Below are 27,698 nucleotides of genomic sequence, written 5' to 3' on the forward strand. Positions count from 1 at the left end.
CTAGAATTGACTGGATGTGTTGTGCTTAGAAAAGACAATTCCTTGGTTTGACTATCTATAGATAGGCCCTGAGATGCACTGATGCCCAGTTTGTACAGATGACTCTCTATTCTCGTTTCCACACTTAAATTTATCTGCTTTTCAGGTGCTGCTAGCCCGTTTCTCAGCAACCAGGATGTTTTGGCTTCTTCCATTTTCAGCACAGTGATGGAAAACTCAGCCTTTTCTAGTACTGGTAGCAGTCCACCCAATAGCGTCTTCTGTTCCAAATATGAAATACATACTGATTCTGAGAAAAAAATCATGAGTGGTGCTGGCAAAGACCATGTGGAAAACATTCTGGAAGAATACTTGCGGAAAGGTAGAGATGTGCAGAAGAGGCTGAATGAAGTGAGTTGCAAATTTGGGGCAGCTTCTTAAGTATAGATAAGCTTTTGTTGGTTTTGTTATTGCTGAGTCTTTGGACAGTTTCGCCAGTGCTATTTTGAGCAGCCTCTTGGCTGCTGTAAAGTGTACTTGGCCGTCATGATTCCTGCATGTCATTTGAGAGACAGAAATAGACCATGGGTAATAATCCTGCTGGCATGATCCTTGTAACGGTGTTCCATGCGTAGTCAGTCCACCGCAGCACGGTGCGAGTAGCTGGTTAACTAAGAAATATTAAAAAAAAAAAAAAAGAAAGAGAAAAGAAACAAAAATAACCTCTGAATTCTCATACCCACGTTGCTCTCAGCCTCATATTTTTTAGGTTATGTATTCCGTATTTTGGTTGGTTTAGCTTGGTTGGTTGGTTTTTTCCTCCTTTAGACCACTGAGCTACATGAGCCACAGAAGATCAATTTAAGACTGATCATTGCTGATCTGCAAACCAAACTGATGGAAGTGCAATTGGAAAGAGATGTGCTCCAGGAGACCAGGTACGAAGGCCAAGACAGTTGTATCATGGAAAGCGTATATATGGGCTTTGAGAGCAGATCACTGGATCTCTTAAGTGAGAAACTTGCCCTCAGGAATGAAGACGATGAGATGCGGCACCTTGGTTTAGAAAATGGCTTATTCTGTAGTTGTAAAAACCAGCAGTTAATCAACTAAGTATTACACCTATTAGTCAGGATAAAAATCCATGTTGTTAATGGTGGTTTTTAACTTATTTCTTTGGTTTCCAAATTCAGGCAACAAGAATCTCAGAGCCAAGAGAATGTAAAAATACAGCTAAAAAATACTATTCAAGAGCTGGAAGCTGCCAACCAGCTGCAGGAAGAGATGCTGAGGGAAGCTGACAGCCAAACTGAGCATCTGAAAAAGATGGTACACAGCCACGAGGAAGTACTTCTGGAACTACGTGGCATCCTAATGGACTACGAAGACAGCACAGGCAAGAAGCTCTATGAGCATGAGAATATTACTAGCCTACATATCCACAACCTGAGCACAGCATTTGCTGACGTCTTGCAAGATTTAGACTCAGAGGTGTCATACCTCAAAGAAAAGCTTGTCCTGGTATGTGAAGAAAGTGCTGCTTTTCCTTCCAACACTCTGTTCTAGTTTTTTAGAAAATATTTTTTAAAACTCCATGAGCTCCCATCTACACTGGCCTAACGAAATGGTTATGGCATAAACAGGTACAAATGGTACTTTGCAGTTAAATGGCAGGGGCTCGATATGCCCAATTTGAGATTGGGTTTATTGCTGGAATTTAACCTGTATTGTGCACATTTTCACAGTTCAAGGTGGAAGCAAAAGGAAGGAAATTACGCTTTGAAAACTACTTTTTAGAGTGTCTTTTCTTTAGGGATTAGCATTGTCATCTGTTTACAATAGGTGGAAGAAGAACTTGAGTTACTGAAAAAAGATTCACAGACCCAAAAACAACTTCTGCTTCAGCAACATCAAAATAGGTACCTGTTCTCCATTTATTTATTCATAAAACATAAATAGACATTTTTTCGTGTTCCACAGATAATTCAATTCTGATGATGATATGGAGGGGGGAGTAGCTGGGGGGGAGCAAGTGATGTTTTTGAGGACTTAATCATTGTTCTATTCCAGATGTTTATTTGCTCTTGACTTTCTGCTACTTTTTCCTTTCATGCTGACAATATACTGTTTTATTCACTGCCTCAGAAATGTTATTTTGGAAGAATCTGTACACCTTCCTTTTGTAATTGTGATTGGTCACTTAGGTGGATGTCTAGAATTTGTTGGGAGACTAGTTCCACCGTTAAAAGACTGAAACATAAAAAAAAAGTAATCACTTCAGTTGTTACATCAGCTTTTTCTTACTAATTTTACCAAGAGCTTTGTCCTTCCTTGTACAAGAAGTCCTAATTTCCCCAGCTATCCTCCTGAATTACACAGTAACCAATTCAAAATGAAAGGGTCAATAACTCTATACAGAATATTTCATTCACAATAGAACATCAAAATGATTGTGCTTCTGACTACAGAAAAAATACCATTACCTCTTCAGTGGAGAAGTTATTATTTGATAAGACTAAAATTATAACCGCTATTTTCTTTTTGAAACAGGATTGAGCAGCTAATATGTGAGCATGAACAGGAGGTGGCAGCACTAACTGATAAAGCTAACAGTGCACGCAGCTATGCAAATAGTATCCAAAGCCAGATGGAGATCATTCAGTATGTTTTTCGATTATAGTATAGAAAATGTTAAGAGTAACCGTAATTTGAGAGAAAGCTTATGCTGCTAGTAGACTCTGCTCTCAGCCCTATGCTTGTGGTTTCTTAGTGTCTTTGTTTAAAGAGTTAAGCAGTCCTCGCATAAATTAAGGAGTGAAGAAAAAAAAAGGAAAACAACAAAAAACCCTCATTAAACCATGCTATATTGAGGAGAGGCAAAATAGCCATGCATTAGGTGAACTCTGAGAATTGGGAGACTCAGGCTGGTTCTCTTCTCAGACTGCTGTGGTTCAGAGGAAGAGTAAGGCCAGAAAAGTCAGTGGAAGTTCAGCCATCAGCTCTGTTCTTGCCACCAGCTTTTGGAATGATGAATCTCTGTTATCTGAGTTGTGAACAGGGTCTGCAAGTACGTGGCTGGACTTAAGGGATGAAAGAGTGTGTAAGCTAAGAGCTGTGGCTGAGTGCAGTTTTAGGTGGCTATATTGCACCATGACCATTGCCTTCTAAATGTTCTAGGGATTCTGATACAAAATTAATTTCCAGCAGCATTATCAGTTGAATTGTAAACAAGAATGGGTAAACAGTTGGCTTGTGTGCATACATGTATAAATGGTAATGAATGGTAATTTTAAAGAAAGGGTAATTTTCATTTGGGATTTATAGTTATGTTGGTACTGTTGACTTTGATAACAATTGAGTGAGAATAAGACAACACTAATTCTCACTGGCCCCTTGATCACTCAGAAGTTAGTGCTCAATATAATGAGGACATGCCACGCAGCGTTGCAAACTTAAGAGGAGATTGAAGTATCAGTATGCATTAATATCTGACTTGCATAGTGGAGACTGAATGGCTGATAGCAACACGCTTTTCAGTTCTGCTTGTAGAATAGTTAGGGTGCATCTGAAAGCAGACTTAGCTTCCTTAGGACTTGCTTGAGAATAAATGAGTTATCATCAGGAATAAAAAGCATCAAGATTTCAATTTGTGTAATTTTATGTAAGATGGATATCAAGAGAGCAAATCTAACCAGTAAGAAGGTGTAATTTTTATGTGATCCCACTGTGAATGATAATCATACTTCAAAGTAGTAAGTTTCAGTGGTCATACTGATTGCAGTGAAAACAACCGCAAATGTTTCACACTTTCATGATTCTTACAGTTTCCAATTTCTCCACATAAAACTTTTCTTAGAGAGCAAACAAGAAACCAAAATTCAGTGCATGCACATCAAGTGAGTCACCTGGAATCTACAGTTTCTCAGCTGCGTTCTGAATTACGAGAAGCTAAGAGGATGTATGAAGACAAGGTGTGTATCTATTTGTGTGTTAGCATTAGCGCCGATGAAACTGGCTATGTGGATATCTGAAATGTTTGAGATCCATAAGGAAAGTCTTTTCATAAGGGATTGCTTCAGAAAAAGCGTGTGGACAATACGATAAATTAAATTATCCCTAACTCTGTTTGTATTCTTTTTAAGAACAAGTTATCTTTCTCTTACACAAAATAGCTTTGCAGAACTCACATTTGGCAAAACTATTTTGTGTTCGGTATTGAGAACATACCATAAATGATGCCTTCTGGAAATACATAAAATGATTCTGGGCTAAAAACATCACTTGCACATGCAGGATGAGAACATTGTTCCACTATACTACGAGTGAACGTGTCAGCAAAAACCAGGCAGCAAAAATAGCTTCTTATGTAGGTCATACTGTCCAGAAAAATGCTTTGGTGACTTTGTCGTGGTGTAAGTGCAAGGATGAGAGAACGTAGAGATTACAGCAGCGCGTGAGAAGCATTCAAGTGCCCAGAGATGCCTCACTGTGAGTTAAAAATCTTTAGCGTTCATTGAAATCCAAAGGCTTCTTATCAGCAGGATATAACATAGGTAAAAAAGACAGGCTGGCCAGCACCTGTGTGTTCAAACCATTTCTTAACCCCATTAGAAAACATCAGTCTCGACAAACTTTTCTTAACCACACCTCTCCCCAAAGACCAGAGACTTTTTCCCAGGTAATACAGCAGGGAATTACTGCAAACAAACGGAGAAAACTTCTTAGAGTCCCACCACAGAATCTCTGCCATATCACTAAGTGCAGCATTTTATATCCATTTGTTTCCATATCACGTCTGCTGTGTCTTTCACCTGTTTCACTGCTTTGGATTCCAGTTTTATAAACAATTGCAATATCTTTAAATTCTTTCTTATTTTTGGTGAAAGATAATTCATGTTTTCCTTAGAAAATGACCTGAAAACAGTTGCTCTCCACTCCCTTTAAAAATTAGTGGAGCTGACCCATGCAGAAATGCTTGACGGATCCACATCCAGCTTAGATTACAAGTCATGAGGATTCAGGCAACCTTCTCCTACATACTGTTGGAAAGGGAAAGTTCAGGTCACAGGAATGCCGTGAAGTTTGGCAGAGCTGATAGTCTGTGATCCAAAAAGGTCTGAGAATGGAATGGCAGGGATGTGCCCGTCAGGCCTGGGGAGCCATGGTGTATGTGTACTTGAACTATAAAGCAGAGCAGGAAGGACATTATGTTTTATTATTTCTGTAGGTTTCCACTTTTATCAATTCCATTGATTCACGTGTATCAAACCTCACACTAGTCAGTTCCAAAAGTGACTTTTCACATCATTCTAACTGAGCTATGGAGAATTTGTAAATTAATCTCCATTACTATATTTCATCCTCAAGGAAGAGTACAATGTACAGTATGCTATTCATGTTAGGTCTGTTTACCTGAATTCTTTTGATTTAAATCATGCGGTGCACAGCAAAGGTCATACCACATATATAGCTAGAACTGTACTGTATATTCCTTAGGCATGTTCCCTTTCATAATGTTTACCTTGTAACAGATGTAAAATTGGAAACTGGGAATCAATTCAAGGCTATTTTTCACAGTTTACCAACTCCAGAAAATGTTGGTTTTGTTTATCTATAAAAGATACCACTTGGTCCAATAAAAATTGCTTTTGAATAGGAAGTGTAATACACTGAATTGCTAAGGTAGACTTTAGTGAGAGACAGGTTGGTAGCTGGAGATCATTTGATCATTCCTGGGAAGGTGTGAGAGAGAATCTAAATAAAGCTTTTACAACTGTACATCGCGCTTTTACAACAAGCATGTCTCGCTTTTACAACAAGCATTTCTCTGCAGCTTCTGTGGTAGGAAAACACCTTAGCAAATAAATTTTCAAGGCGGTAGGTGAAAACTAAAGCCACTGTAAGTTGTTGATACCAGATGGCTTCAGCAGTCAGAAAATCTGGTACTGGATATAAATGTAAATATGTAAATGTTCCGTTTGGATATGCCTATGTTAATATCTTTATTAAAAAATGTTGTAGAGTGGTCCATCATCTCATACACTGCCAGAAGTCACATCCTTTCAGAGAAAGTGACTACCACTTGGAGCAAAACATGTTTGCCTGTAGGTTTCTTAAAGCGTTAATAGTGAAGGAATATACGTCCCGGCCTTAGCTACATAAAACCTGCTGTTGGGCCTTGGTGCATCTGAAGAACTTCACACAAAGTGAAGATGGCTGAATATATGCTTGGGACCAAATTCTCCCTAACTTAATTGTGTAGGAAAGGCCCTGTTGATAATGTCGTACGCAGTCATTGAGCTCTGTAGAGGGTGTACTTCAGGCTTAGATCCTGTGTGGCAATACGGTGTAGTTGCATGAGGAGAGTTTCAGGGAGGAATAACCTGAGATTTACTGAGATTCCTCCTTCTGATGGAGGGCTTCACAGGATGCAAGAAACCCTTTTCAAAAAGGACCTGGGGCAATTACGGGAAGGAAAGGTCCTGACAATGTCCTGCTGCTACTTAGGCTTTGGAGCTCTAGAAAGAGAAGGTTACTGATCTTGTCTGATTTTGTGGAAGAAAAACTTCCTAAGAAGGTCTTCAGAGCTTTCCTTGACAAAATCCTCTCATATCATCCTGATGTTCCCAGCCCTCATTTGGTGAAGGACATGAGGTTTTGGGACTAGCCCTGCATAAATGGTCCATTATTAATTGGAAAGAATTATGGTGTCATTATTATTGGATGAGTGAAAGAGGGGGCGGGGGGCAGAAGAGAAAGAGAAGAGATTATCGCTTTGGTCACAAGCTGAAGAAACGTTTTTAAGGAAGTAGAAAGGAAATGCCCAGATTTTGGTGTTAGCCAAAAGAGATATTGCAGATCCTAAAGTGTTTGTTAGAAGAGCACTGTAGGAGATTTTGTGTATTTTCTCATTGAATGATTCCATATAAATTGTGTTTTACTTATGCTTGCATTATATTGACTTTTCTAACTAGTAATACTGCAAATCAAGCAAGGAGCTTGAACTTTTTTTCTAAACTGGCTCTTTTCCCATTCCATTCCATGTTTACAGTGTAGGTAAGGAATTTTTGAAGAGCTGTGGATCAGAGTGGAAGCCAGTTCATTCTCAGGAACCTCAATTAACTCTGCAATGAAATTGAGCTTAATCACTAAAAGAAGACAACACAACTCTGAACATATTTAGGGAGTAACTCTGCTGAGCCAAAAGATGACATTTGGACTTCTTTGGAGTAGAACTTAGAAGAAAACTAGAAAAAATCCAATGTACTATTGAAAATAGAGTATATTAAGATAATTCTTGATGAGTATTTGTCTTTATTCTAGGTCAAAGATCTTGAGAAGCAGTTGCACCTAGCTCATTCTGAGATAGCAGAAGCTCAGACAGAACAGGATCAACGCAACCAAGAATCTGAAAATCTGAATGACCGGATTCATCAATTGTTGGTAAGAACAAGTGGTAGTATTGAGAAAAATCTTGCTTTCTAAAAGCATCTCCTTACCGCGGTGTTCAGATTTGCACTTTGCTTGTTTCCAAAGTGCAACAGCCCCCTCATAATTAAGTTTGAGGATCGTTTTTTACTAGAGATTTGAATTAGCTGTGAAGAAAGTTTCCCAAAGGCCTTTGCCATTCGCAATGCAGGACATTCAGATTTAACTTTGTCATAAATTCAAAATCCTTGAATCCTCTACAAACCACATTAAAGATGCTGAGCCATCTCCAATTTAACCTCATGGTTTAGATCCCTCTGTTAAGGAACCGTGGTCCCTTAACACATATTTTGCAAGACGTATCTGGGATTTTCCTAACGACACTAAACGTTCCTTTGTAACTGATTGAGAATATTCACAAAATGAACATACAGTATAAAAAAAATTTTGCCACATAGGGTTGGTTTCATCACAGCTGGCTTCATGTACTATAATTAGCCTTGCTTTTCTTCTTACATAAGATTATTCCTTAGTGACTGAATTTTGGGATGTGAGTTTGTGTTCTTTCATTAGGTTTGTTTGCCCAGTTAGTGTCACAGTGCTTCTGAAAGAGATGTTGAAATTATTTCATTCCCTACGGTGTTCTCCTATTCAAGAATATGTTAGTATAAATCTTTTCCTACAGATTGTACATAGCCATAGAGAGTCAAAATAATGATTGTATAATTGAAGGTTAGGAATCTAATTTTAGGATTCCCTTTGTTTCCGTGTCTTCAGCTCATGTTTTCATTCTGCCATTCTCTGAGCTTCCTGCTTAGCTCTCTACTTAAGCTTTAACAATATGCAGATAGTTAAGAATAGCAAAATTTATGATTAGCAGAAATGCCTATTGATAATTGAATTTGGGCACATTTAAAATTCATATTTCTGAAATTAGTAGCTCTGAAATGCATATGTCAGTTTTTAATACTATTTACATTTTAAATTGCCATTTATAATTTCAATTACCTACTGTTAGGATTATGTCTGAGGTGGAAAAGGTTTAAGCTCTGGAGAACGTGACAAATTACTGCGTGAAATGAAGCAAGCAATGAACAATTCTTATTAGTGGTAAAGATGGTTATTTATCAAGAGCAGCCTTCCTTGGCATGTAACCTAGTGCTTCATTGTTTTTCGTTTGATGTTGACACAGTATAATCTTGTTTCATTCTGTAGCTTATACTATTTTTCGGATAGATATAAATGACATGAAAGACTTCAGCGTTGAGGTGTTACATGCTTCAAAATAATTATAGCAGCAGTATATAAAGTTGAAAGTTACTGCTTTGTTGGAAGAAAACGTGTAGGAGGTGTCAGACTAGTTTAACCAATATTCCTGTCTTCTGCTCAGTGTAAATCCATGCATAGTCCCTATGCAGATACGTAACCGTGTAATTGAATGTTGCTAATGTTAAGAGATAGAACAAAAAAATCCTAAGTGTGATTCAAGGAGGGAGATGACTTTTAATTTCTTGTAGACTGAACTTCATAAAAAAGAGATAGAACTAAGTCTAGAAAAAGAGCAGAACAAGCGATTTTGGGATCGGAACACAGACAACAGCGTCACCATTGACCATCTAAGGAGAGAACTCGACAACAAAAACATGCAATTGGAGCGCATGGAAAACTCAGTGAAAGAAATGAGGACTGAATGTCACAGACAAATGGAGCACCAGGTTGGTGAGCAACTGTGGCGTGATAGTGTTGAGGATGGAAAGTGCACCGGCTGGGGGCTGTACTTCAGATAGAAGTACTCTAGCTCTGGATACTGTGGTTGGGAGGCCTCTGGAGCTCATGTGCCAAAATATTTCTTTCAAAGATGCGGATACATGACAGTCTGAAGTTGCATTTTTTTTTCTATTAATCTGACATGTCCAGCCTTCATTTTTCTTTACTGATGAGGAAGTAGAAGCATTATTTTTCATTCTGTTTTTTGACGTACAAGTCTTAGGAGGAGATGAATGTTCTGCTGATAGTGTGTTTGATTTTGGCTGTAAACCTCCGAAACAACATTTTGTAAATTTCCAGAAAGTTTGATGCTGCCAGACGTAACAAACAATTGAAGGTAGTATTTTTGGTAGTGAGCACTTGTGTAAGAATAATTAGTAAATTCAAGGCCTTCGTAATGCCTTACTTTTGTGTTTTCATTCAGCACTACATGATGAAGTTTGTGTTTATAACCCTAAGCTGAATGCAGTGCTATGTCAGAAGAATTACTTCTGACAAAGTAGATTCCTAGACACTGACTTGTGGTACATTCCCCTTTCTTCAAGTCTTCAGCCCCTCAAAAATGAGCTGTAATTAGGTAACCCGCTCTGCATTATGAGTAAAGATTGAGTTCCTTTATTTTCTACCAGCCACAGGCTTGTGATACCTCACACATCGTTCTATGTTTTCTCAATCCATTAGTTTTCCTTTAAAATCCTCCCACCAGGAAGTTCATTCTTTTCTTGTGTTGTTATTTTGTTCTATTATCAGTTCCAGAGTCACAGTACTTTATGCTTTAAGTGGTGCACATTGCTGCCTGCAGGAATAAAATCAGTAATAAATTATTCATGTGCATACTTTTTTTTTTTTTCCAACTTACAGTGCAGTCAATTGAGTTTTAACACTTGAAAGTTCTTTAGACCCAACTATTCTTAATTTTATACTAACATTTCTGGTTTGGTTTTATTTTTTACACCAGTTTAACATTTTTCATTTTCTGTGATTAAACCCCCAATATTCTAAGCAGTACATCATTTATTAAATGGAGAAAGAGGAAAGAAAACCAGAAGAATCACATAGTCATTGTAGACCAGACCATGCTGGCCTAATTTTCTGTAAAACTGAAAAACTTAAGATGAACTATAGAAAAGCAGAAATGTGACAGGAAAGTCTACAGGTAGAAATAAACTTTTCCCTTGGTCGATCCTTATATTGCTATTATTCAGGTGGCTGCAATTAAGGAAAAAAATGAAAGCATTGGAAGAATCTCCTCTTTGACTGTCCAACTGGAGTCAACCAAGGAAGTGCTCCGTAAAGTTAAAGATGATCTTACAGCCAAACAGATCGATTTGGAGACTGCTGAGAAAACAGTGTCAAATCTGACAGCCCGTCTGCAGGAGAAAGAGAGAGTCCTTGAGGTTACCGATAAGGAAATGAAGAAGCTACATTCACAACTTGGCAATAGGATGCAGGAGCTCCAGCATCTAAAGAACGAAGAGGACTGTTTACACAACGTGCAGGCTGAGTGTGAAACACTGAAACTGCAGCTGTTAGAGAAGGAAAGGATTGTTGAGATCTTCCAAAAGCAAATTGGTAACATGACCCAGATTGTGGACCAGCACAGTCGAACTGCTGGAGCAATGGAAGTTGAGAAATCTCAGCTTACAAAAGAAATAAATGACTGGAAACTTAAAGCAGAACAGCTTAAGGTGTGCAAATGATGCTGTATTTATGTCTCTGTAAGGCAGTGAATGTTTTCTAGTTTTAAATATGTACCTTAACGTGCTAAAACTGTGGTTTTAAAGCAGGTTAGACAATGCACCTCAAATCCTAACAGCACTAGAAGAGTTAGTGGGCAGAGAAGAAGAATAATATCATATTACCGCCAAAAATAAATAATGCACTGGTGCAAAGCAGTTGCCAAAAGTTTTGTGAAAGCTGGCATATAACACGTTGTCCTCAGCAATACAATTGTCCGCACCAGTAACAGAACCAGAAATACAAAGTGTTCCTGAGAAATAACAGAGAGTGAGCACTCAGAATTCCAGACGGAGGACACTGTTGGTAACTGGTTATTTCTCAGACAAGAATTACAGCGTATGGTAGTCTTATGCAGGTCAGCATCTTCAGGAAAAAATCACTCCAGATAGGGATTTTCATCCTCTTTTATTAGAAGGCAGTTGAGCATTAGGAGTGAAGATGGAAGGAGTGATACAGGAGGATGGAAATAGGTTTCATATACACCTGGTAAGGTTAAACATGCTGTGAAGCCATCACATCAGATTCTGTTGTACCCTTTTTGCCTGGATTATCAGTTTTCACGGAAGTAATTTGTCTATTTTATTCTGTTTTTCTTTCTTGCCCCAAACTGTACTTTGACAACTGAGATTTAAAGTAATGATGATGTCTGCACATCTTTGTGGTTATTTTATATCATTATGTATATGACACATAATTACTACTGTTTTTTATGTAAGTAGATTGCAAAGGATGAGAAAGAAGCCAGAATACATGAAATGGAGGCCAGACTGAGTGAGCTGGAACGGGAAAAGGTTAAACTGGTAAACACATGCAGTGAGAGGCTCCATGCATTTAACGATATGAAGCTGGAAAAGGACCAGCTAATGAATGAACTCCAAGCCGGTCGGAGTGAGCTAGCTGGCCTTGCAGGTAGGGAGCCTCGACTTAGCTCAGCTCCGATAGCTGCTAAATTGGGCTGATGTTAAAAATAGAAGAGCAGCTTGCTTGCTGAATCCAAATATGGCTGCTGGTACAGCAGAAGGTTCCCTGCCAGCATGGGATGGTCACATTGCTGCAGAGAGCTAAGTCATGGTTTGGGATTCTGGCACACAATGATGGGAATACGGTTTTTATGGCAGTCTCTCACTACTCTGAGCAAAAATACTTAAACCGCCTGACTCTGGAGTCCAAAGAAGCAGATCTAGTAAATGACAGGGTAGAAATTTGACCACTTTTTCCTGAATTGAAGAGCGCTAGTGGATCCCATTAACCATCTATGGTCAAATTACAGTGGAACTTTGTTTTGTTGTCATTTTGGTACAAAGTTATTTAAAAGTTTATGTTCTAACTCCAAACACTGTTTTCACTACTGATGTGTGGGGAAGGTGATCAAGATAATATTTTTCAAAAAATAAAAAATAGAGACTAGACCCAAGGCAGCCACCAGAATTCACGGAGACGATCTGTTAAATCTGTACTGCCACCAGCCAAATGATACTGTTTACATGCTTTGCTTTGGTACCATTTATTTCTTTACAACTCAGCTATACTCCTAAACTCATTAAGTTTTGTAAGAATGAAACAGATGCTGTGAATTTACATGGAAGGTCTGCTGTAGGTTTGTATAGTACTATTGGCGTGAATGAGGTATAAGAAGGGCTTAGCGGAGTGAATGACCACAGAGGAATTAGGGCCAAGCTGTTGATGGAGTCTGAGCACACAACTGGCTGGCTTGTAGTGAGTGCTACAGGTGACATAAGAGGAGTTGAAGAGAGATACAAGGAACAGAGCTGAGAAGCAGAGTTGCGGAGGAATACTTGACAAATTAGATCAGTTCAGACCTAAGTCTGGTTATAAGCGTGGCTGGCGAGAGGAATGACGAGGGCAAAATGCTGTCTCACTGATACCCTTAACTTTCACAATATGCGGTTGATTCTAGCAGCAGGAACTCAGAAATGTGGATTTATATCACGGTCTTGAACTGTTGCTTTGGAGAGCAACCAAAGAATGCATTTGCTTCTGGTGAAACAAAAGCTTTTGTTGACATGCAGGACAATGAACTACTAGTTGTGCATTTGTTAGCAGTGGATGTTATTTGCTTTATGTCTTAGTTACCTGCACATCTAATGCTCCTTTAAAGAGAGTAGGCAACAGATCAGTAATCTTAGTCTAGAAGAATGATAATTTCTGTCATTATAATTTCAATCTTTACTTCCTCTCACCAGAAGGATTTGAAGATTTGAAGAGGGATTACCGGGATAAAATCAAGGAGATGGAAAATACTGCAAACAGACTGAAAATGCAGGTGAAATCTGCCCAAGGTGAACTGGAGCGCACCAGGACTGCTCTAAAGACTGTGGAGGGATCTGATGGCCATGGTAACTATGGATTGAACTTGCCAAAAATCACACACGTTTGTCTTTTTAACGAGGATTTTTTTAAGTATTGATCCCTCAGTAGATATTATAATAATATTCCAGATACTTCGTGAAATAAATAAACAATATTGCAGATGACAACTTTTTTTTTATTTTACCATTTACTACATACTGTAAAATTTAAACCATGAGTTGGGTTTTCTCAGGTGATCTTTATGGAGATTTCCAGGGCATGCTGTCGTCTTGTCTTGTGTGTGTGCTGTGGGTCTGGTGCCACTACCTTGGACAATACTCCGTCTGATTCTAATGGGTGGTTTGCACACATAAGTGACTATAGGATCCTGGTTCAGCTTATTTATTCTGACATACTCCTGATAAATAACTTCCAGAGTCTTTTGTCAGAACTCAGAATGCATTATCAACATTATTCATTGAGAATTAACCTTGTCTTTTACAGCTGTGAAAGTTGCAGTGGGAATGCAGAAGCAGATCACAGCCAAGAGAGGACAGATAGATGCATTACAAAGCAAGATTAAATTCTTGGAAGAGGCAATGACAAATGCAGCTAAGGTCACAAGAGTTCCGTGTAAAAGTATTTAACTGTATCTAGAGTATCTTTGGAGAAATGCATGACCAAAAGCACAACTGGCTGAAGAAGGACCAAAAAGAATTTTACTTGATGTAATGGGCATCTTCCCTGTCCTCCTGCTAGCATATATCAGGGAGTACTTCCACCACATAAATTAGCCTTCTGCATAGAGACAGGTTTTAATTTATATTTGTTCTCCGTGAAAGAACAGTACTAGTTTCAATGACAATCAAGCTCTTAGATTTCAGTTCTTTTTAAAAATGTCAACTAATGCATTCTGTATCCGTCTGAATTTGGCCCACAGCGCTTCCACTCTTTGTTTTCTGAGGTGGTTCATTACAGTGTTGGTTGTAAACTCCGTATGTGAAGGTCTGCCTAGAATATTGAGGTCTTTCTAGCATTTTCTGTGACAAATCATTTGGTTACCAATAGCTGGAGTTTACTGAATGATCATTTATATCTGTTCATTCTAACCTCCTCCTTTACTGGCTTTGGATCCTGGGGAATCCTGAAGCTTAAAATCCCAGTGTCAAAATGGATCTAAAATTCGAGATGTTACTTCATCAGGAGCAGTCCAATTGTACTTTTCTTATAAGACCTATCTTCTTGTTGAAAAACCTCATCTTTCTGCAAGATGCAATCGCTGAGTTTCTGAAAGGGTTAATTCAGATCTTCAAACAGAAAAAAATGCCAAAACCAAGTATGTGTGATGTAGGTAGTTACAAATTCTTGACTCATACTTTGTTGTCCGTATCTTAAATTTAGGAGAAGCGTTACCTCAAAGAAGAAAATAGTAATCTAAGTCAAGAGTTGAGCTATATTACAGCAGAAAATACCAAGATTGCTGGGGAACTGGAGATCCTGAGGTCACAAGACAAACGTCTGAAAGAAAAAATACCTAAGATGGAAACAGCCCTTGATAAGGTAATCTTAGGTAGCTTTAAGTTTGGTGAGACTTCTTGGTGTTTTCCTCTATAGTCACTTGGGAAGAGAAAATGTCTTGACCTAGGTTGTATTTAGTATGTCCTATTCACGTGTACTGTAAGATACTTTCCTGAAAAGATGTCTATAGTTAAGACTATCTGCTGGTTTTTTTAATGGTAAAAGGCTTCTATTTTAATTAATAGAATTCTTGATTTACTCCTTACTAGCTCAGGGAAATACAAACTGCAGGGAATTTAAAGCATATTGACCTTCCAGGCAGTAGATTGACCTTCCAGACCTTCCACGGGCTCTTGGCACAGCTCCTTTCCCTGGCGAGAGAGACTCTTATTCGGTATAACAGGGGCTCCGCTGGAACCGAGTGTGGGCACACACTGGCTCAACATGCTTGTCCATGCTCAGCCCTTTCTGGGACCTTAGTTAGCCAGCTGTGGGTCCCTGAGGGTGAGGGAAATTTTTAAGAACATCGTGTTGTTTCATTTGTCTTTTTAGTTGAGGTTTCTGTTGCTGACATACCTGACTTTTAAGGCAAGGTTCTAGATTTTGGTCTGACTAGCACATAAATCCCAGGTCCCCTACAGGTAAGGTAAGCTGCTGCTCTTCCAGAAAGAAGAGTCCTTTTCAGTTGCTCAGAATTCTAGCTTTTCAGGATGTAAATTTCCATGTAAGGTGTCATTCTCAAATTGCCACTGAAAACTAGCACATATGGTACACCAAATAACAATTCTTAGAAATTCTTAGGTTGTACTGTGTCATCTCACGGGATGTTAACACAGAGCATCCATTGTATAAACATCATAAAGTGTAATTGGCCATATTGCTCATCATTAATGATTCAGAGTTAAATGTTCAAAAAGCTGCTGCTTGTAACCATACATCCACAGCGCCTCAGGGAGCCTGCCCATGGTAGTCATAAAGAAGCACAGAAAGAGCGCCAGGTTTTATTTTAAAACCAAAGCGGGAACTCTGCTAGAGTGATAAAAGCAGTCTGGTTCATAAAGATCTATCTCTTTTTGTGCTTTGGCTTAGAGCTTCCTCTCCTCTTCTTGGTATCCTGGTAAGTACTCAATGAAAAATAGCTACGTTATTAGATCTTCTCACACCTTTTCAGAGTAAACTTTTTAAAGAAGAAAGAGTATGTAACAACTTAACAAAGACAGGTCAGCAAAGTTATCAGACAGCCACTTTAAAACCTTGAGCATAGTTTTACCTCATTAGCACAGAATTTTCTAATCCCAGAGGTCTTCAGTAGGTCTAGGACTGTCCCTGACAGGATTAGCTCTCTTCTGTGATGCTATGGTGTGCATATTATGGCTACTAGGATCATATAACCAGTCAGTTGCTTTTGTAAGCGTATCAAGAAAGGCATCTGGTCAGCTTGCAGTATTTCTATACTGATAGCAGTAGATAAATACAGCATCTGTGTGGGTACCTTGTTGTTTCTTCATCAGAAAGAAAACATGAAAGAGTGTAATCCACAGAAAGTTAGCAAAATTAATTTATGCCTCTTCTATCCTCTCTTACAGGCATCCATGCAATTTGCAGAATGTCAGTGCATAATCCAGTGTCAGGAACAAGAAGCTATGCGCTTCAGACTGCAGCATACTTTAGATGTAAAAGTAAGCATGTCACTGAGAAGCATGGGTATAAAGTTAGATGCGTTTACTTTGTGGCCTAACTTGAGGTTTAACCCTGTTTATTGCAAATACTCTAAAAAGTTTGTGTTCTGAAACCCTTCTTTATGATGTGGAATGTCTCCTTGCTGCACAAGTCATGTCCGTAATTTCAGTTACTTTGAAGTGTTATTTACAGTAAGAGCAACAAAAAAAATTAAACAGCTACAGGAATATGCTGGACCATATGCTTCAGCTGCTAAGCTTTGGTTTCAGTGACACTTCAGCATTTTCATGCGGCCCTTGGCAAAGACAAGCTAGAAGTGTTGATGGCGTTATTATGAAAAATGATTTAGAGAGACGAGGTCTGTAGGGATGCCTTTTACTAGTGTAACTGTTAGAGATAGAAAGCACTAACAAGCTTTTGGGCACCCGCTTCCTCCTTCAGGCCTGAAATAAAACCAGCAACTGTAAAGCTACATACAGGCTGGAGACAAGGGCTCTCAGTTTAATTTGATTTTGCTAATGAGTTAGGCAGCACACAAAAAAATCATTAATTTTTAAGAAGCAAAGAGACATGTTGGCAGTGGGAAAGGAAATGAGGCATCTGGGACAGAAAAAGGAAGACATAATTGTCATTTCTGGAGCTCTACAGCATTAGTGAAAGATAGGGTGTAGGGAAAATCGTGCAATCATGTAAAGCTAGTATCTATTATAGAGCAGAATTTTTATTGCCCAATAGATTTATTTATTCCAATCTCTATCTTTACTAATGAATTTAATAGAGAATATTTTTTACCTTTGCTGTAGTTATTTTATAACCATAGGCTATTAAGGCTGCAGTGAAACTACTACTGTAAACAAATGCTACACTTGGAACAGTAGTTGTCGTAAGAAATTATCGCTAATATTAGTGACCTATCCCAGTTGCTAGTTTTGAGTGAGAAATGAAATGTTTTATCCAAAATACAAATCTACATAAGCAATACAAAAAGTACTTCATATGAACAATGGCAAAGGTGGGGGATCTCGTATTCCAATGAAAGAAATTCTCACCCAAGTGCGGGGAAAAAGGTACAAGAACTGTGGGACAGTTTAGTTTTGTGGTGGTCCTGAGATGTCCTTCACTTGAATGGCTCCAGAGCATATGTTAAAATTCTGAAAATAAACGAAACAGCCACTCTTGAACCCAGTTCAGTCACTAAAAGGGTTATGTCTGAGCACACCTAATAAATGCTAGGAAGTGTTTTGAGAATTGAGTGCTGCATAATATAAAAGATTTGACTAAAAGAGATGCCCTGTTACAGAGGACGTGCTGTCTATACTCATTTCTTCTGCTTATTCTGCTTGGCTCATGTTTTCCCGCAGGAGCTGCAGGGCCCAGGCTACTCCTCAGCTTCTGCTTCAGGCAAGCTGCGGCACATGGCCCCTCTTTCCCACCTGCACTCTGCTGTCCTACCACCTTCCCTGAATTTGCCCAGCTGCGCCCCTCACGTGAGTACCTGCCTCAAAATGGGAAACTGCACGGGAAACGGGCGTGTTCCAAAGAGTAAAAATGACACTGAATTTATCAATGGGAGAGCATCTCATTTAGTAGTATCCAAAAGTGAATTCTTACCACCAAAGGTGAAGTCATTTTCTGTAGCTTCTCATACATTATGGCATTTCAGATTTTCTTTTTACCGTTTGCGAAATGTATGTAAAAACCAATCGGACAATAAAAAATTCTATAGATTGTGATAGGAGTCTGTCTTACCACTATCATCAGTAACATTTATAAACTCTTAAAATTGAAGGTACCAATCTGTAAGCAGTTTGGTTTTCACTTTTTTTTTTTTTTTTTTTGCTAGTACTTTACTGGCTGTAAATCACTTACATTTGGCGGTGAAAATAGACTTACACATAGCTCCTGATACATTTCATCATCTGATTGACTTATAGTAGTTTTTAATATTAAATCTTTCTCCAAGCTGGCCTTCACTGATTTTGACCAGTTTTATCCTAAAAGACACATCATTGCCCTTCCTTCCTTTTGTTTTTGTACATCTACGTTTAAATTTAAATTAGATGCTAGCGTTCTAATTTTTTCAAGGAACAAAAGGTAGTTAATGCTGTGAAATCCCTGCAGCTTCAGGCACTCCCACTCTCTTTGTTTTGAGTTAATCAGTGTATACTTCTGAAGATGGAGAAGGAAAAAGGACCGATTTTTAATGTAGTACCATGGTGAGAACCTAACAGGTTCTAGGAGAACTTGATTCAAGGTCTACTTGCATCTTCTTGGTTCCTGCATGATTCATTACTGTACAAAATGAAGCAGCTCCGGCACTTAAGACAGAGACCCTCCCTAGTCAAACCTAGCCTGGTTTCTCAGCCAGAATGTGGGAAAGAAGGATTTGGTCTGATGGAGAATCACATTGACCCATTATGAAGCTGAGGCTTTGTTCTCCATATAAGCTCTGCTGAAACTAGTGTGTTCCTATTGAAAATGACATTTTTTTCAACAAAAAGACGTTAGCAAGATGTTTCTGCCAGTCCCATCCACAGATGAAGCGTAAGTCAGTGGAAGCAGTGCTTTGAATATGTGAAGTGCTGAGTAGTCTGAGGAATCCAGTTCTTCACAGAAAGAATGATTCTTTGAACCAGACCTTTGCCTCAAGTCTTCATCAGTAAAATGAGAATAATATTGCACTTCGTTTCAGAGTATGGCTGTGACAATAAAGTGGTTTATATTTGCTGACAACTCAGCTGTTATAGAAATGAGTGCCTGATATACTAGTATTTCTGTCTTCAGAGCTGTGTTTGTGTACTGTACAGTAATACCTGGGATCACAGGTTAAAAATGAGAAAACACAGTTGTCACATAAGCAAAACTTACTGGTTCCGAGTACTTTGAAAGGTAATGGTTGTATTGGGGAGGAAGGGGAGAAGCTTTCGTAATTAAAGGCTTATTTTAATGTTTTTGACCTTGAAACAGTTTACAACATTTATTCAAAATGCCGATGTTAGCTGTGTTCTCCCTCAGTCACATGTAGTTGCTTTACACATGTCTGTCAGATAACTTTCCAGATAAAGAGTGCAATCATATTCAGAGTATTTTGACAGTCTTCAAGTTATCATGATCTATCCTCCACCACTCAACTAGAATTACAAAAAATCCACCCTGTTTCTAAATGGTAAGACAAGAGTAGAGGGGGGAAAGACACATGACTTTGGACGAGTATAGGTAAGAATTGAAAAAGAGAGTGCCTTTACAAATCCTTTGTAACTGAATTATTTTTATTTCAGATGCCTTCCAAGCCAGGCATTTTGAAGGAGGAACCACTGCAGGATCTAAAGAGGATTCTTGAAGAATTAACAAGCTCAGACAATGACATTCCCGCTGTGGATCTTGGCAAGGATGACAGCAGTGGTCGTAGAAAATCACCTTTAGCAACCATGAGGAATACAGTGTAAGAGTAATATACTGTTATTTCTGTTGTGTGCTATGTACTCGTATTGCCTTCTAAAACTAGGATCTGGCCATTCATGTGCTTCGGGAGCAGTATAGGATGCCTTTTTGCAAGAAAGTTGAGTTTATGAGTAAGCTTGAGATAATCTGAAAGCTTCCAAAGCTTCTGTTGTTTGCCAGGTTCTTCAGATGCTGTAGGTGGTAGGGAAATAGAAGGTGACTATCCCATTTGCCTTTATTGCTTGCTTTTCAGCATTTCTGCTTTTATTTTCATGTAAAGCTCCTTTCTTCTTTTTCTGCCTTAGGTGAATATTCCTTCTCTCATTGTTGAAGAAGGCAATTATTTTTTTACCTAAAAAATTATAATGACAGTGGTAGAGTATCCTATGTATTCTGGGGTTTTCTGCTTTTCCCAGATATTTTTATTGAACAAAAAATCTGCCTGTTATCAACATGCAAATTTTTGACCGCTTAAATATAGAACCTTCTGTTTCACAACTAGAAAAATGATTCATGCACAGAAGTTGGTCTGTCTGTCTGATTTTTTAGGTAGTAAACGTACTACCTCTTCCTACCTTGACTTTGCCTATCATAGATAGAGTCCTTTGCCAGCCTCTACTATATGATTATTGCCTAGGTTCTGTGTTTATGGTGGCAGTGGGAAAAACTCTTCTACTTATGGTTGCAAGCTTTTATGGTTCGGACCACGTGGATTTTATGAGAATTTTTCTCCCTTGCAACAGTGTTCTCTTGCAGAGCTGAAACGAGGATGGAAGAATCCTACCCCTAATCATCCCTCAATATACAAAGCCGTCTGTCAAAGTACATGACTATCTTGGTGCTGTCGATAGTACTAGTTCTGATGATGTCTTTCTACATCCTACTGGCATGGCTTTTGCTGTGATTTTGACAGCGATATGTTTTTCCATGCAGGGAGACTGCAGCTAGAGACTCTGCTACCGAAAGCATCACGGAAAAGGATACTTTCAGATGGTGAGAAGGGCTTTCGCTTAGCTGAGTAACCTGCTTCTTAAAGTACTCATTTGAGATTCAGTTTCTAAGGCTTTTTTAATACAGCATCACTCCTGAGCTTGTTTGTATTGTTTTATTCATAATGCTCAAAGCTTCCTGGGAATTAGAAAACAAAGCTATGATGTTACTTTGATCCCTCTAAGAAAGAGCTCTCGAACTTATTTACATTGTTTGCTTTTAATTTACATGCATAAGATCTGGAGATTACGTATGAGAGCCTCACATTCCCACTGTGGAGGCTAGCTAGCATTACCAAAACTTAGCATAATACTTCCAGAATGCAAGTTTTGCCATCGTTTTGCTTGCAGGCATCCATCTGGCTTACGTACTGCAGATCTTCAGTCCCAAGACGTTACCCTGCCCTTTACATCCCTTGGTAAGTTTTCATTGGCCACATTTGAGGATGAATGTGTCATATCAATGTCGAACTGGAACGTTACAGAATACTACAACATAGTCCAAATACGGTGTATTTTCTTAGTTGATTTACCTCTTAGCAGGTGCTATTACAAAGTCTTTATTGCACTTACTACAAAATCTGGATCTTGTTGCAAACCAGCTCCATGGAGGCTGATACCGACACACCTAAAATGGGTATCTTCCGTGGTAGTTACTCATGAATAGCAATAGTCTTGTGTAATTAGCATGGATAATATTGTCAGATTTTTGGTGCCTGAATTTAGGCTCTTGAATTCTGTATTCAGGTATATAAATATAGATGTGATTTTGAGAGGAATCAGGTCATTGCAGATTCTGTTGATTTCCTTCCAAGTACTGCGTGGTCAGTACCTTTTCACATGTGGTGAGACGAATTCAGTAGCCTAAACAGAAATATAAGGATATGGTTTTGAGCATCAAGGTTTGAAGATACTCGTCTTAGCCACCTTCTGTTTTCTTGCCCATAGATTATCCATTCTGTGAATTTTCGGTGAAAATTGCCTGCAGATGCCGATAGAGTTAATTGTTCTCTATTAGTATTTAAGCCACTGTGCTTCAGAGAGAGGCTAGAACTCCTCTGTTTGTCTTGAGGAGTAACTGCTATGGGTCCTCTTTTTGTATTTCTGAGTATTAAAGAAAATCTGGGTAGTTACTGTCAGCCTTCTAGCAAACCTACTAAAACATCCAGGGAATTTTCCTAGCTTCCAAAACGGTTGCCAGTAGCGTTTTTTTACACAGAAGACTCGAGAAGTAGTTGAACAAGGGGAGTTTGTTAGAAGCCTCTGAATTATTTTCAAGACATCCCAGGAGGGGTGTTAGGAGTAAAGAAACAGGCTATGGGAAAAACAGAGAAGAATTGTCATAAATCTTCCCCTCCTTAGTTGCAAGCAACCTTTTCTTTTTTTAGTCACACACAGTGTGCCATACACATGAAAATATGTTACATGATCTGTTGATTGCATGTTTCTGTGCATATCTTGTCTCTTTTCCTTATGACTCTCTCTCTGCCAGGAATTCAAAGCATATCAAACAGTTAATGGAAAGGAGGGCAATGGCAGACCTGCGTAAGCAACGTCGTTTTTCTGCTTCTTATACCTAAGTAACGAGATCTAAGTCAGCAGTAACGTACGGGGAGTCTTGGGTTGTTAGCAGCTAGGATGCTCCCGTCAGACTGTTTTGGATGTAGACGTAAAGTGGATAGCCAGCAGAAAAAAGCAGGCTCTGCTTTCTCCTAGGCAGGTGTACTGGCTGTTCTTCACATGACAATCACTTTAACAGAAACAAACATGTTTTGGCTGTAGTCTCCTGCTACCTTTGCTACTAATAAGGAATGGAAAGGATGAAAGAGTGCACTGAAGGGAACCCAACCCTGTAATTGTTACAGATAGAATGTCAAAGCTGGTATGGAGGTTTCTCTTCAGGTGTGTGCTCACTGTTCTTTGCTTGGGTATCTCCTAGGAAGTACATCCATGTTCTCAGCATCCTCCCCCAAGAAGGTCTCTCAGGAGGAGAGATACAGAGGAAGGTCTCCAGTACACTTACTGTTAACTGCTCTGCCCGCTGACCTCGCAGCTGGCCCCAGCATCTCACCAGAGCATGGCCTGTCCGCAAGGAAGGTTGACTCTCCAGAGGGTGCAGCCACAGTCCCCCAGATAAGTAAGTCTGGTCCCATTTACTGATCGAAAGAGCTTGGCTGGGTCTCTGCCAGTTGTGTTTTTGGTTTTGTGGTTTGTTTATTAATTTGATCAGCCAGTGACCTCCATGTCTGGCTCTTTTTTTTTTTTCCCTCCTCTCTTTATTTGAGGATTGATGACATCAGCAAAGATGAAACAGTCCAAGTTCTGGTCAGAAGAGGCTTCAGGGGACTGTAATTTGTAAAGTACTGATGTGAGCATGTCAGTCTGTGGGTGTTAGTGTTCCGTCAGACAGGTGCTATGCCTATTGAATTCTGCACTGGTCTGAATCTTCAAAGACTTGGAATTTCTGGGTTTATTCCGGGCTTTAGTAAGTGACATCTCTCTGTACCTTAGTTTGCCATCTGTAAAATGCAACCGACACTGCTGCTGTCCTTTGTGCAACCCTTGCAGTTTTACTGGCAAAGAGGGACTTACAACTCGTGGGCATAAATACTATTTTAATAACATAAATCCCTTTTTCTTAATTCCCCAAATGGGGTAATTTATAGGCAAAATAGAAATGTGGTTGTATTTTCACTTGAACAGAAATACCACCAAGTATAAATTTCTGTTAACAACCTTGTCTTCTTACTCATTTTCTTTGCTACTGGAAGTTTTATTGTTTGAAATTTTATTTTCTAAAAACTTTGCTTTAGATGGAATGTTTAAGTAATTTATAATGACCTTTATTTTTTTTTTTATCTGTGATAACATATTGATGAATAATTTTCTCACTAGCGTCTCAGCCCCTGGAAACTAGTGACAATACACATAGGAGGCTACAGAACAAGATGGGAAGCCTGCAAAACCTGGCGGAATCATTACAGATGAAAACACAAGGTGCCGGAATTTACCGAAAATATTCCTATTTTATTTAAAATACCCACACTCTCCGGAAACTGTTCTTGTTACCTGCCAAAGCACTACCTGGGTTTTTGCATGAGGTCAATTTAGATGTGCCTGGTTTACTAGCAGTAGCCACTTCTACATTATCCTGCTCCTAGGAGAGTAATTAGATTAACTCCACAATGCACTGTCGCTCAGCCCCTTAACTCTAATAAGCTTCAAGATCCTTAACATTTCAAACATGGCAGCTGGTCAAGGGTGCCCTCATGTGCTGTCATGTCCAATTAAATGAAATTTTTAACAAGCTGATGACTTTTTCATGGAAACTGAAAGACAGCAGTAGACTCCAAAACCAGTTTCCCAGCAGTGGCCTCAGAAGCATATCCTTTCCTCCTCAACTTTTTTTAAATCTGGGATGACAACAGTGACGATGGAGAACTTTTCCGCTTCTCTTCTTGCTCCCTTTGAAGTCACTGGTAAAATGCTCATGAATTCCTGTGATGGCAGGATGCCAAGTGAGATGGAATTTATTTTCTCTGCACTTTTTCTTACTGCACATTCCAATTGCTTCCCCTTTTAAGTCTCGCTGCATAGATTTGGGAAATTATTATTTCCCCACATCATACTGTGCACAGGTGTCGGGGACATACAAGTGACAAGTGATTTAGGTAAAACTAATCAATTACTTATATAAAGTATAATCTAAGTGTTCTCATTTTATTCTTTGCCATCCATTAACATTTTCAGTTTGCCTGTTTTCTATATCCACATAAAAATATATATTCATATCTGTAATGTATCAAGAGTTCTTATATAAAAGGTGGAGGGGAAGCCTTTTATGTATCCACTAAGTTAACCTGTTTCCATGAGCGTTGCACCAAAGGTATTAATTTCACACCATCCCATAAGAGATTCTGAAATCGATAGCATTTCACCACTACTCCAGCATTTGGTGCTTTGGCTGCACAAAGCAGATGAGGTGGTGCCTCTTTATAACTAGGTTTATCTTTCCTGTTAAGGCCCTCCATATAAAGAATTGCAAACTAAAGTTGCATTTGTGAGGGCTTGATAAGTACAGTTTAACGTGTGGGAAGATATTACAAAGCTTCAGGTGTCTGCGCCTGAGGCCTCAATCATTTTAACGTAGGCTATGTTCAGATAATCCATTCTTGCTGCTATTTTCAGCCATGTCATCAATGGTCAGAACTCAGGAAAGGAAGGCAGTGAAAGCAAAAGAAAAGGAGAAAAAGCTATCGAAGTGAAGACGCTGTACGCATTAGCAATTACCCTCACGTATGTACATTGTGTCTAAAATATGTTATATTTTTAAAGATTAATAATAAAAGTTCTTACAGTTTTGTAATTCTTGCCTTGAAATAGGATACTCTTTACAGTTTTTACTTTTAAATGAGTGGGAAATACAGAGGAGTAGAAATACATCTAAATACAGCCTCTTTCACTGGCACACATTTTCAATAGCTGCGTGTGGGGAGGGACACTGGCCACAGGCACTACCGACTGTTTCAAGTTCCAGTATTTCTTCTATGTGTTGTGGATCTTGCACAGCATTTCAGGTCCTCTTTTTTAGAAAGTTAGTTTCGAAATGGTTTGTCGGGCATTTTTTTCATTCTAAAATAAATTGGTTTCCCGTCCCTCTGTACTTCATGTTATTAGTTCAATAAATTCTGATTCATCTGGATGTCCCAGAACTGCCAAGTATTTCCAAAAAACACGGGAAACCTGCCCATGGCTCCTGTTCATGTTGAGATAAAGTGTTGAACCACAGCTGCAAGACTGCACAGATTTCATCTTATACACCATGACTCCTTTAAGCAGAATGGACCCACCAAGTGGTATTTTTTTATGTAATTTTCACTGCTTGTTGGGATATTTGGCTTGATTCATAGCACAAATGGAGAGTCCGCAGTCTCCCTTGGGATTAGCTTTGTAAGCATAGTACTTGTATTTTGACTTAGAGCTGAGGGGGTGTATGTTCCTAGTCTGGGACTTTTTGTTCTTCTTCAATCAGTGTCCCTCAATAAAAACTAAAATAGGTGAAGTTTTGGCAGAAAAAAAATACTTTTTTTCTTACAACAGTCTAGTACAACTAGTATACCAGGCTCCACCACCCATATTAAGAAGTTTGCTAAAATAGCATATTACTTTCCATTGGTCTCCAAAATGCTCATCAGTTGAGTCACCAATACAGACAACTTTCCCTTAATATGAGTTCCTAAGAATAACGTTTTCAAAGGCCATTCCTTGTGTAAGATTGTAAATAAGCAGGAAGGAATGCTGAGCACACGTGGCATACATGAATTTATTTTAAAACCTCCTTTTGTCTTCTGACATTTGAGGATTTTGCAGCAGTGGGCAAATGACTTAGTGCACTTAAAAGAGTTAAGACTATCCAATGCTAAAAACAATTTCAAAGTAATAAGATGAACAAGATCACTAAAGTATCAAATTGATGTTTAAAGCCTCATTGGTGTTTGACAGTATCTCAGGGAACAAGATGGTGGTTGTGAAAAAGGGGAGGAAGAACTTTGTACTCATCCCAAACGGAGTACTTTCCCAGAATTTGCCGTTTGATTTTTGTCTGGGGCCTGTTTGTGAAGAGCAGGTTAATAGTGCTGCCCCTTCAGAGTCTAGCAAGGCTGCCTGAGAAGTTGGTCGTGGAAGCTGCTGGCCTGGTAGCTATAAATGGTACTAACAAGACAAGGGGCAAGATGCCCCTCTGCAATAAATCGGTACCCAAGCACAGAATAAGTGGATCATACCCAGGGTCAGCAGGAGGTGCCAGTGGGGCAGCTTCACTAGCATTAGTGTTTTTCCTTGTTATCTGCTTTCTGAAAAGCAATTACTGCCTTAGATTTGTGGCAGCATGGAACATCATGCTTGAATTCAAGGGCCTTACCTCGTGATTTTGTCCAAACCAAATGATTTGTAGCTACGGCTCAGCAAAAGCAGTTTCAAGCCGTGCAGATACAAGCTTGGTTTTGTTGACTTGAAAGCTAGAGAACTGTATTCAGAACAGATGTCTGAGGTTTTTTTAGTGTGAGGTTCTTGTGTGGGAAGAAGAGATCACTGAGATGTTCCTAAGCTGTCCTTGCTTATTGTCAACAACAGTATTTTTATTTAATTCAGGTAATTTTCTGTATTTCCTAATAATTTTTTTCCACTGATTCTGCCATTTTTTGCAACAGTGTTGCAAGCTTAGTCAAAAATGTTAATAAAGGCATCTCCCCTCTCCTAGGAATCGGTTGCACTGAAAATGAAAGGATCATTTTAGATGGCTTGTGTATCATACTTTGGATTCGTTATACATATTTGGCAGATCTTCCAGAGTTTTTGTAAGAAAAGGATGTAGAGAATGAGAGCATGCATTCACCCCTTAGCCCAGCAGGTTGGAAAAGGTCAATGAAAAGTGGACTTTCAGTTGTGTTCAAAGAGCCATGCTAGAAAGAGTTTTAAAAGACTGCAGCCCTGTGAGAATGGAAGGGAGCAGGTGGAGAGTTACAAATAGCCAGAGAGAAGGGAGATCTGCCAAGTAAAAACGCAGCTTAACATCCTTGTGCTGGAATCCAGTGGATTTGGGAACAGGTCTGGGCTTCCTGCCTGCCACCAGCAGAAGGAAAAGAATCGGCCTGGGGAGGCAAAAGGGTCATAGGCTCATGGGCCCAAGAGCAGCTATAAACGTCCTGGACTTTGCAGCACGAATAGCACTTTGTTATTCCATATCATACAGGTGGATGACAGGAGGAGTTAGGCAAATCTTGACCACAACAGGACACCACAGACGGCAGCCAACCCCCTAGAGAGAAAACCTAATGCCAGTCTAAT

At 39.1% G+C, this 27,698-nt stretch overlaps 1 protein-coding gene across 1 annotated transcript; it reads left to right on the forward strand.

Annotated features, from left to right (window-relative positions):
• Positions 1-155: 155 nt before the first annotated feature.
• CCDC158 (coiled-coil domain containing 158) lies at positions 156-27,698 on the forward strand. Its single transcript, XM_054824589.1, is given in 22 exon segments — positions 156-390; positions 808-917; positions 1,173-1,500; positions 1,822-1,898; positions 2,530-2,581; positions 2,583-2,644; positions 3,836-3,950; positions 7,303-7,422; positions 8,925-9,122; positions 10,380-10,862; positions 11,634-11,823; positions 13,119-13,271; positions 13,729-13,841; positions 14,626-14,784; positions 16,329-16,421; positions 17,784-17,909; positions 19,701-19,864; positions 21,204-21,271; positions 22,792-22,989; positions 23,748-23,849; positions 25,041-25,148; positions 27,604-27,698. Coding segments are annotated over 21 exon segments (3,171 nt in total). The 5' UTR covers positions 156-207; the 3' UTR covers positions 25,118-25,148; positions 27,604-27,698.

The sequence above is a fragment of the Grus americana genome, chromosome 4 (assembly GCF_028858705.1).
Source record: "Grus americana isolate bGruAme1 chromosome 4, bGruAme1.mat, whole genome shotgun sequence".
Classification (NCBI taxonomy): Eukaryota; Metazoa; Chordata; class Aves; order Gruiformes; family Gruidae; genus Grus; species Grus americana.